The sequence below is a fragment of the Blennius ocellaris genome (genome assembly GCF_963422515.1).
Source record: "Blennius ocellaris genome assembly, chromosome: 9".
Lineage (NCBI taxonomy): Eukaryota > Metazoa > Chordata > Actinopteri > Blenniiformes > Blenniidae > Blennius > Blennius ocellaris.
In genome coordinates this window covers 22039178-22051348 of record NC_137658.1, presented here as the reverse complement: position 1 = coordinate 22051348, position 12171 = coordinate 22039178, and the positions used below count along the sequence as shown (strand labels likewise).

At 41.9% G+C, this 12171-nt stretch overlaps 1 protein-coding gene across 3 annotated transcripts in view; it reads left to right on the top strand.

Annotated features, from left to right (window-relative positions):
- The window catches only part of pcdh10b (protocadherin 10b), a 16949-nt gene extending 12675 nt beyond the window's left edge, over positions 1–4274 (top strand). For 2 of the 3 annotated variants that reach the window (XM_080502012.1, XM_080502010.1), the window contains exons 4-5: positions 210–551; positions 3500–4274. In XM_080502012.1, coding sequence (XP_080358138.1) covers positions 210–551; positions 3500–3519 — 362 coding nt within the window. In that variant the 3' untranslated portion in view covers positions 3520–4274. The remainder of the gene's footprint in view (positions 1–209; positions 552–3499) is intronic. The other variant, XM_080502011.1, reaches the window with a different exon arrangement.
- Positions 4275–12171: the final 7897 nt, after the last annotated feature.

Below are 12171 nucleotides of genomic sequence, written 5' to 3'. Positions count from 1 at the left end.
CATGCGTGTTTAACCAAAGTCATGCAGTACTAGTAACTATGTCTTCATCAACCTTTGAAAGATGAGTGTGCAGATCAAACATTCTCCTTTAGTGCCATGTGTGACCAGCGGGGATGAGGTTTGAATTGTGTCACAAAGAAGAATGTAACATTCTCGTCACAAACAGATGGAGTAAAAGAACTTTTCCACTCTCTGCTCCCCGTGTCCAGGTGCTGATCTGTTCTCTAACTGCACAGAGGAATGTAAAGCCCTCGGCCACTCTGACCGCTGCTGGATGCCGAGCTTTGTGCCCTCTGACGGGCGCCAAGGCCCGGACTATCGCAGCAACCTCCACGTGCCCGGCATGGACTCGGTCCCAGACACAGAGGTATTTGAAAGCCCTGAGTCATTCTCCACCTTTGGCAAAGAGACGCCCCTCAGTCACCAACACCTCCACCATCACTTCCACCACCAAAACCATCCGCTCAGCCACCAGCACGGCTCCCTAGAGAGGAAAGAGTTGGAGGCATTTCTGCCTAGTCCCCGGTCGCCTTATAACCCGGCTTATTTAAGTGAGTATTCTGTTTGCTCCGGCCTCGGCGCCTGTGCCGCTCTCTGATCCACTGATCAAATTAGGTGAAAAAGAAAAAGGTTCCAAATTCAATTTTCTCCTTGGATTGGCTGGTGGAAGGAAGCGTAAAATTCATTTCAGGTCTGACCCCTGTTTTTACAACTCTCTTGTCAGAGTGTTAGACTAACTCTTCCCTCTTTCTCAAGCTTGTCCATTATCACCGACTGTGATGATCCTATCTTCCCTCACCGACTGTTTAACACACACACACACACACACACACACACACACACACACACACACACACACACACACACACACACATACACACACACACTGGCCTGTAGTGGGTCTTTCCAAATTACACATGCCAAAGGCAATTATGATCTATAAGGCTGCTTTGATGTGGGAGGAGATGTTAGCATTAAGAAAGCTCTTTCTCATTATGGCAAAGAAACGGCGTCTGTGATATAAGAGTCTCTGGCCCTCTCACACAGACAGGCAATATAAAATGGCTGTTTTTAATCAGGGGAGAAGAAGAGCGGCAGCCACTGAGCTTAACATCTCATTCTCATTCAGGAGACGCCACTGCGCTGGAGCCCAGCATCAGAAACCAGTTTCACATTATTGAGGATAAAATAAGGGAAAGACGCATTTCCAAAAGAATTACTGTTTCCTAAACTCTCATTCTCGGGCCACAAAGAGATACACCCTCAATCACTGCAATTTGGTGATAATGCTTAATTATAATTTTGTCAAGCAGTGCCTGAAGAGGCCCCCACTCTCATCATCCAACACAGCGAGCTGGAATTATCAAACTGTCAGAGCCCTGCTGCTTCCATAGCACCATCATTTAAAACCACAGCATGCTGAGAGGAACAGCAGGAAAATGCTTTTTCCCCTCGTTAATTAATGCTTTATTCAGTTGCTCTGCTTTTTTCTATCTGACATCAAAAAATGACTCTTTGTCAAGCGTCCACGCCACCAACCGCTCACTTAAGAATGTCTTTGTCTTTTGGTGTGGCTGCAGAGATGCTGTGCTGGCAGCGCTGACAAGAGAGGAGGAGGAAGGTCTTTAAGTTAACTTTGAGGCCGCACGTCAGACCCAGCAATGCAGATAAAGACTGTCTTCATTCCTGCAAATATATAAACAAAGAACAGCAACAGCTCCTATCAAGTCACAGTGTCAACGTTCTCCACACGTTTCTTTCATTCAGGACAATTAAAATTGTACTAATATTCAGGTTGTTAAGTGTTTAAAGATATCATATGATTAATGGTTGAGTTGTCTGATTCTTGATGCTTCAACATAGACGTCTTACAGACACGTGTACACACATCGTTCACTGTTGCTTTTCATTGGAGCTGTCGTGTCAGCATGGTGGCCATCTTGGATAAGGACAAGCACATTCACTTCGATTGAGGAAAGAGGTTTTCACCGTTAAAACAATTAAAACTATTGAGTTCACAACACATTTTCTCCAAAATGGGCCTGTTACAAACCCAAGGATAGTTAAATGAATTGTATTAGCATTATTGGTTATTTTAGCTATTCAGGTCACAACACAGCTCTTTCACAGACTGTCTGCTGTTTGTAACAAACCAAACCAGGTGAAAATATGTTGTGAATTCACTGAGTTTTCTGTATTTTGAGTGCGTGGACCTCCATTCCTCAATAGTAGTAAATGTCCCGGGGGAAAAGTAATTTCTCATCCAAGATGTCTTGACATTCCTTCCCTTTTTAAGGAAGATAAATCTAAATGCTCCCATCCACAGATAACGATGAGAATAATTATAACAAATTGTAACCTTTGCTTCAAATCTCTGTGTAGTAGAATGGAATTGCCTTCCAGTTTCAATTAAACACAATGAAACTTATGCGAACACATGATTTGTGTGTTTTTACAAACTATCCAGTCTAAGATTTACCAGTTTGAAAAGCCTTATTAGACATGATGAGATTTAAAATGTGCAATTTAAAGCCCAACCATCAAACAACAGCAATTACTGAAGGAGATGTGAATAAAAAAAAAACCTCCTCTCAGCCCTGCTATGTTTTTTTTTTTTTTTTTTTTGCTGTTGTTGCGTGTTGCTCTGCTTCTAATAGTGGATGTGCCTTATTATGCAGCTCTCCAAGTGAAGAGCTCCCAATCTCGCAGGGTTTCCCACGAACACTGGCACTCAGTGCACTCTCAAAGTGGATCACTGTGGCCCGTATGCTAATGAGAGAGGGGGCGGTGGTGAGGGGGCGGATAATGGCAAAAAGGGAACAACAGTCGGAGGGAGAGAGAGAGAAAGACGGGGGTGGAGGAGGGAAGGACTGAAGGATGATACCGAGAGGCTGAAGCTCTCTAATCTGATCAAGTGAGCCACTGATACACAGAGACTCTTTGTCCTGGGAGGGGCCGACCCCTGGGCCCCGAGCTGAGAGGGGTGGGTGGGGGTCGATAGCCAGAGATTACGGTCATCACACTCTGGGACTGAAGGGGGCAACCTCTTGCTTTTGTTGTCGCCCTAAATAAATTGGCAATATTCACCAGTTCAACCCCTGAAATGTGTTAGCGCTGCACACAGCCCATCCTCTGTTCTCACACACTCTCACTCTCACACACACACACACACACACACACACACACACACACACACACCCACACACACACACACACACACACACACACACATTATCCATGAGCCATTTCACCACAGTGAAACGGCCCAGCTGAGGGATGTGAAGTTTCCTACCCCCCCCCCCCCCCCCCGTCTTTTTTTCTGTGCATGTGTAAACCCACTAATTCTGTGTGAATGAGGCCATTTAAATGCTGGTTTTGTTTCTTCTGTTTCATCCTTCTCAGACAAACTTGACCGTGTTTCCCCGCCCCCTTCCCCCCGAAATCCACCCATCTAACATTCCTTTGTGCTTTTCTCTTTCTGTCATTGTGTGCTTCGCAGCGAGGAAAGGGGTTTGCTAGCTCCTTTCGTGTGGACATACCGGAGACTGCGTGACTTTGCACAATTGCTCCCAGACAACCAAGGCTATAGAAGCATCAGTTTTCCAATCATTTTGCCCCCACCCCCCCCACCCTCCCTCATCTCCCCTCACTCTGCAAAAAACACAAGTAACATAAGAACCATAGACTTCTCCTGAACTACCAGATCAACAAACCCTCTGACGGAGCGACAAGTTCCTCCTTTTGGAAACCACTTGGAGCACTGTTCTTGAAGGCAGGAGGAGGAGGAGGAGGAGGAGGAGGAGCAGCAGGGTGCAGGAGCAGCAGGGTGCAGCCAGGTAGATGGATCGCCTTACAGGGAGACCCCCATTGTCTCAGCAGGACTGAGAAACCCACCAGAGGCGGACGGAGACAAACCCGGATGCTGACTCAGTCCGCCCTTTTCCAATCTGCGTGTGCCTGTTTACAGCGCTGATGTACACATCTTGAACTCAAAATGTGTGCGAACTATGAAAGGCAAATCCAAAACCACAGCCACCCGGAGAAGCCGCCACTGAGCCCTTTAGGCGTTTGTACTCACCGAGGGAGACGCCAAAATGTACAGGAGGATATTTGTGCATTTCACAATGCAATACCACTGTTTTAGATTTTTCTATTCTGTTGTGTGGTCAGGTGTCTCTATTCCAAACTACTTCAAACTTTGTAAGAAAAGATTGTGGGCAGGATCTATTTTTATTTTTATTTATGTTTCTTAAAAATAAAATCAGTTCTTTTGATTCTTTTTGGTTTACTTTGGGGTTGATTTTCTTCACCATGCCGCGGGCCTGAGCAGCACTGGGCCTGCACTGATTCTGACTCTGAGGCGTCAAGTAGTTTCTATCTTGTGTGAGAAGTGTTTACTGTACTCTTTTAAAAAAGTTTCAAGCTGAATATAAAACTATATATAAATCTATCTATATCTACTTGTTCTGAAGGCGTGCTATTTGTTTGCTGGGTTCCACATTCTGATTCAGAGGTCTGACTCTTGTTGAAGGCTCGGGGAGACCTGAAGAGACACAACAGCCTCAGCAGGTGTCAAACTCAATTCCTCATCCCTTCACATTATTTCATACTTTTATTTTACACCTTTGGATATTGATAAAGATCATGTCTATTATTAAAGAGGATGTCATGATTTTCGACTGAAATGGTAATTCTGTGTCATTGTAACCAAAACGTTGAAGGGTCCATTTCTAAAGAAACAGAAACCTCGATTGAATGCGAAGTTTTGTACACAGTGGAGTTGCAATCCAGTATACACACACACACATTTCTTTCTCACACGTTACAAACACCAATATGCCAACAATAAACTGAAAAATGGTGAAACAGAAGGTCTCATCTGCCTTTCTTTGTGTTTTGTGGTGCAGGGTAACGTGCAATATGCAAACATGTTGTGGATGAGTCGCGATGTATAGAAACACTTCAATGCATTAGGGGTGTGAAATATTATAAAATGGAACCATAACTCTACAGTTCGTTTTTATAGCATAGACTGTATGTAGTGAAAAAAAGTATATATTTTTCCGAATCTGAAAAAAAAAGAAAAATTATGCCAAAAATGACTGCAATCACAACATGATTCCAATTTTAATGAAACCATCTGGTGCAAAATCCAGTAAAAACTCTAGAAAACTTCTATAGCTGTTGTATTATGGTGTGTTTTTTACAAACTGTCTTTGAGCCCAATGCTAGTTTGCTAGTAATTGTCATGGCAGCATTACTGATATTACAGCTCCTTTTTTGTGTTGTGTCTGCTACGATTAACAAATGTGTTTAAAAAAAAATTCTGTTTTCTTTGAGATTTTGACCATTGGCCTTTTTTTCGTGGACCATTTGCTGGCTGGTTTTGGCCCACAGGCCTTATGTTGAGCACCCCTGACTGAGAAAAATGATGTGAATGTCTTTGTGTTCTGACATCGGTTCTTCCAGATAACTGGAAGTGCTTTTTCTCTTGCCTCTGCTTGTCCATCACCAACGGAGCGTGTTTTCTGTTGTTTTTCCACCTGTGCTCTGTGAAAAGCAAAACACTTGTTTGTCTGGCCTTTGCTTCTTTATTGTTGTGGAGAAAACAATAAAGTTGAAAACTTGATTAATGGAGAGAAAATTTAAATCACAACTCCAAATGGGGGCAGATGGGAGACAGTCGATCACAAAGAAAGACCAGTCAAGACACATCCTGCTCACGACGACACGTTGTGGTTCTCTGACATGAAGCCCTCAGTATCATACTTCTTCTAAAATCCATAATCTGGAGGCCAACTGGGGATAAAGGATAAAAATGTCTCACTGTCAGAGGTAGGAAGTGACTACACTTATTTTAATCATGCAATCAGAGGTGTGTGTGTTAATTTCATATCATTCTGTTTGGGATACAACTGACTTCTCAGAGGAAAAGAGATGGCTTATATGGTTTCAATGTAAATCTATAATCTGTATACGTGAAGCCCAAAGTACTCTCTGTTTCCCTTTATTTCTACTAAGCTTGCAGGAGCCACTCACTTGTTTTGAGTGCATTTAAATTTTACACCACTGGCAAGAAGAAATCAAGCTGAAGTAACCTCAAATCATTCTTATACCTGTGTGGAATATTTTTAGCAGTAATAAATACAGCAACTATTGAGAGCGTGTTGGTTCTTTCTTCTTTTATTACCATCAATGTTGATCAGAGATGTTATTAAAACTGTATTAGCCTGGATATAGAGATATGAATGAAGTTATGTCCAGCATCAGCCCAAGCAACAGCAATCTACATACAAGGAGAGGAACTTTGATACCACTTATTATTATAAACAGCAAAACAACAAGAAGCAGTCTAATCTTTGGTCTCAGTGTTGAGACAATGGTGTTGCTCATGTGTAGCAAGCATGTGTTCATAAATTCACCCTCACAGTTTGGTTTTGTTGCTACTGCTCCTCTGCCAGCAGTTCGTTCTGCTCCATCAAGGATCTCTGAGGTCTCAGTGTTCATCAAACAGTGTGATCACAATCAAGCACAATTAGGAGCTACTTCTATTGGACATTATGAGGTGACTGTGCAGGACATATGAACTTCTGGTGGAACCATTTCCCCATGTCCCTTATCTCTGACACGCCTGTCTAGATTAAGATGTAATCATTTGCATGTATTATGGATTGAGGTGAATCATTATTGTGGATTTAAATGGTTAAGAGATATAATCTCCGCTATGACTTTGATGTCACTGAGGTTCAGTGGAGTACTCAGACGAGTCCTATCCTCGGTAAAACTCCTGCTCATTGTCTTTTGCTGTCAATAAGAAAGTGGTGAGTCCATTTGTGTGTGGCTGAACAGGGTGAAGCTCTGCACAGAAAACATATGGCCCACTTTTATTACAGGCGCAATCCTGTCATTCACTTATATGGTGGATGCTTTAAAATCAGTCAACCTTTTACCAATAGTCATTTCATTTGATTTCTTCCACTCAGGTTTAAGAGCATCTGAGAGGTTAGCGAGTGAGAACGCTTGATTTTGTGTGAGAGCAATAGCCCTGTGGTGTTTGAGTGATTAAAGCTTTCCATCCCACTAATCTGAGCATGAAATGAACACTTGTGATTACTTCCCCCAAACATCTGATAAAAGGTGAACATGACCTCAATATGTTCACCAGTTTTTAAAAAAAGGAATGAATTAAGCTTTTTTTGTCTCCTTGCTGGTGTTGACACACATTTTGTAATCCACTCATTTCTTTTTACAACCTCTCTTTAGATTTGGGAGATGTTGTGGTGTGTTTTTATCCATCTGAAGTACATGTTGCAGCTGTAATCCAAGGTAGATTATGGCAGTTACAGATGGTGATGAACCAATAAGGAGGTAGAGTTCAGATACACACTAAGTCATCTGTAGCCCAGCTTAATCTTTCAGTACATGCTGAATATTCATTGATTTGCTCATCCCGCGACAAAAGCCTTTGTTGGTACAAACTATAAATATTACAAGCAAACCGAGAGAGGGGGATAAACTACAGATGAAATGTCTCACTGTCTTCTTTTTGGCGACAGAATCCTTTCCTAACATCAAATATAGGGCGGCAAATAAGGAGAGCGGCAGTGTGAAGCGTGGACCCCGGCCCCTTTGTAGCTGCGTAATGAGGGCAGAGCTATCGTGGCAGCACAGTTTAGATTGAGGACAAAAGTTGAACGGAGAGCAAGTGCAGTATAATCATATCTATTTTCTTGTTGAATGGGAGCCATTATGTTTGACCTCCACTCGACGCTAATCTCTGTCACAAACCAAAAAGTTTTAATTTCCATGTGCATTAATGCACACCAGGCTCCAAATGAGAAAAACCATTAGAGTATAATGAAAGATAAATTAAGAACAAAAAAAAAAAAGAGTCTTACAATTCCCCAAACAAATGGAAGGATTCCAAGAGAGGCGGACGGTGAAATAAGGAGAGGGCGCCAGCTCTCTTTCTATTTCCGGTGAGTTTGGGGGTGAGAGGGAGGGGGGGGAGGTAATTGCGATAGAGTTTCAAAGTCAGTCACTTCACAAAGGCAAAGCGGATTATGAGCTGAGGCTGAACTTTTTCATGTCAGAGCTCCACTTTTCTGCAGATGCCGCCGGACACACACCAAAAAAGAAAGAAGGAGAAAAAAAAAAAGTCATCACGGTGAATCGGTGCTTGAATTCCCCACTGATCGGGGCGGGTGGAAATCAGACTGCAGGCGGGCGTGGATGGTCTGCATGAAGGTTGATTATAGGCTCTTCAGATCTGAATGAATGACTGACAGACTTTGAACAAATCTCAGAATAAAAGGATGAGAGACTCAATGCACAATGACTCTTGCCCTTCTTTGCCCTCTAACCGGCCTCCATGTTGATCTGCAGTCTTCTACAGTCCCACCACATCACAAAGACAGCATGGATGGAAAGAGAGACAAATATATGGGAAATAAATATCTCTAATCCGAACCCCCGCCAATCGGATTGGGGGACGATACTCCATTCCGAATCCATGATTTGATCGTAAACTCTACCAAGTGATACGCTATGGTGGTTCATGATGTTTGCCTTCCAATCACATCTGAATAGACAGTGATCCTCAGAAATATTGCTAATGTACAGTATACCAGTGTCTTTCTGGTTTTAAACAGACATGGCCAGTTCTGTCAGTCAAACATAATCAGTTCTTAAAGTGGGGGTTTGATCCTGACGTCTCTCCAGCTACAGACTGAGGATATCTGACAAAAAGCTGAGGTTCGTCCTGACATCGCTGACAGATCTGCAGACATTCATTAACTTTATTGATTTGATCAATCTGAGAAGTCCATGTGCCGGAAACGTTCATGCATGTCCAGGTTGGTGTTTAATGACTTCAGACTGGAGATCCACTGACCCCTGAATCAGGTGATAAACAACCATGATAGGTTCTCCACTGAGAAAAGTCTCTGCATAGTTCTCCACCGTGGTGACTTCTCCTCACATTACCTCCTTCTGCTCTTCACATCACATGTTGTTACAGTATGTGAGGGGGCAGGATGGCTTTCTTCCCTCCCTCACTCTGCTGGGGGCATTGAGAGGTGGGATGCAACTGTCTCTGAGGAGGTGTTCAGCTTCAGGACTGCAGATAAAACCTCCAGAGACACACTGAGAGGATGCCAGTGGAATTGATAAAAGAGATAAGCCCAAAATAAAAGCAGAATGAAAAGCAGAGGAGCCAGAAATGCTCCACTTTCCTCCTGTTTCTTCTTTATGTTGTTTTAATGTGTTACGCTCCCCTGAAGAGCTACTGCGCTTTAACCATTTCAAAACTTATTCTGGAGTCAAATCCAGAATCAATGAGCACAGTGACCAGGAACATACCCACTGGCCCGCTTCTCATATTAAATCCTCCCAATCAATGTCATTGTTAAACCATATTAGCGAATGACCTCTGCAGTCTGTTTTATAAAACCCAGCAGTGCACAAACACTGAATGACAGCGATTCTCATTTATATCCTTTTAGAGTTGGTCTGGGTATTGATTCATCCATGCAGCTGCCATGAATGAAAATTAAAAATCCAGTAAAGTGTTGGTCACATTGTCAGCCAATCTGACTCTGATGAAGAGCGATATGAGAGCACTCATTTACAATGGGCAGGCCAGTGAAATATAAAATGTGTATCCTTCTGTTTCAATAAATAAACAAACCATCAAAATCACATGGCGAGAAACCAATCCAGTCTCTTATTTTATGGATTCCGTCTGTGTGCTGTACATGCAAGACAAATAATATGAAATTGTATAAAGGTTTTAACAATACAGAGAAAAACAGACAAGGTATGTCCACATTGAACACATTCTCCATAAAACTCTAAAGCCATCTTAATGTGTCAGGGACCAAGCAGTTAAGCAACAAGGAAAACAGGCTTTTTCAAAAAGGGGTTTTATTTACAAACTTTACAAACTGAATTTTCTTGAATGACAAATGAGGTCAACAAAACAAACTCAAACTGAGGTGTCAACACAACAAACCGCCCAAACAGAATGAGCCATAAGGGAGTATATATATATATAGTGGTTGGGTAAAACCAACCAAGACACAAAGGGAAACACAAATTACACTACACAAAACTAATGATAGGGAAACCACTCAAACTCAAACTGCCCCTCTGCCATGGAAAGAGACGGTAGGGCTGATTGCTTCGGCATAAAAGAGTCTCTGATCTGTTGCCACACCTTTTGCCATTGCAGGACGACCCCTCCCACCAGCAGAGTAACTGAAATAGCATACAACTGAAATGTGCAAATGATAGTCTTTCAATGTGAAAATATGTGTACTCCATTTAAACAGTATCAAAACTAGGAAAAAGAACTAATAAATAAAATAAAGAAATCAAATGCGTGGTGTGGACATGAAATGTTTGGGGTGTGGCTAGAAAACAAAGAAGTGACGTGAGGCGAGTGTGAATGGCATCACCTTCACACTTTACTGTGTGGATGTGTGCATCACAGTGAGGGCTGAAGCTATCAAACTGATACAATAAACTCCTGAAGGATGTTGTTTGCCTTCAGTTTATGGAACTCAAATCATTTTGTTTGGCCCTGTTTACACAATGGTTCAAGTGACAACACATCGTTTGTGCGTTTTCAGAAAGGTTGCAGGTTACACGGCAACATGTTTCCATGGAAACAAAAGAAACACTGAAGATGAGTTTTAATGTTGGGCCACGAGTGGCTACTGTTGGTTGTTCTTGTGATGAAACCACACACACGTACCAGAGTACAATATACTATGACCATAACAACGGTGTGTACACAGACATCCGTATGGACAGATGACTGAGCTGGATTGTTATTACAGTGGCTGTCAACTATATATCCACCGAGTCCCAGGAGAATATGGACAGGGGCTCATGACGCTCTGGAGGAAACATTGTTCTCATTGTCTATTTACTGAGCATGTGCAGAAGAACTATGTACTGTGGACATGGTGTGCACGACCAGTAGCAGCATTTCAGAAAAGTTGTGTTTTCCCCTGTTTCCAGGGAGACTTGAGTCGGAGCATTTTCCAAAAGTTTTCAGTGGCTCAAAGAAGTCTTGTTATGTAAACAAACCATCAAAAGTAACAAGAGTTTTGCGTTTTCACTTGAAAATGTAAATACACCAGGGATGTCAAACAGGCAGCCTGACAAAGGTTTTCAATTGGGTCTGTGATTTGGCCGAGCAAAGTAAGAAGACAATGACAGCGAAAAGTGAACAACATCAGTGCTACAATAAGGCTGCATGCTAAAATAATGTAAACACAAGGATTTGCCCCAAAGTTTAAAAAACAAACAAAACAAATAAACATTTATTTAAAGTTACTCTACCACAATCCAAATGGGAAGAATGTAGGATGCAGTTTTAGTTGTTGATGTTCTCTAATAGTTGCCAATACATTTCTGAAGGAAATTCGTCATTATACTCATAAAAACATGTATTCCCAGCATTAAAATTTTGCCGAACACCCCCAGGATTGTTGACATCTTGCGGTCATGGAAACTCCTGAACCTTCCCGAGGCAATTCGTAGATGATCTCATGAGATCTTGATTTGTGACTGGAAAAATGATCAACAATCAGTTTCCCAGCATTTAATACTATTCTTGTGGCTTGAAGACTCTTGAGAAAGTCAAGCTTTTTTTTATTTCCCACACTGAAACGGTCAAATGTTGATATTTTTTTCTCACATTGCCACTGCACCATCTTTGATATCCCAGAAACCCCAGCAGCAGGTTTCTCAAGATGACATCATTCAGTGTTACAGAAACACAGTTTGATGGCTACAAATTCCAGTTTGTTTGTAAACATATCCCATTTAGTGTGATCAATTTTGCCAACTGCAGGTTGGATATTTGTGGAAATGAGTAGTAATGGTCTTGTTTTCGTGTACTGGTTTATTTTCTGTACAGAAGTGATACTTGGAAGGTTTATTCTGGTAGAGTAGCTTAAATTAATGATTTTCACAATGTATTTTTTTGCCATATAACCAAGGTTAAAACAAGGACTTTTTTGCTTTACATGGTTCTAGATTAATCATGTTTTCTGGTCCAGTCCATGCGATATATATGATATACTATGTGGGTCCTGAATTAGAAGAGTATAGCAGCCCTGTCTCAAATGACTAGACCATCCAGGTCTAATAAATATGTGC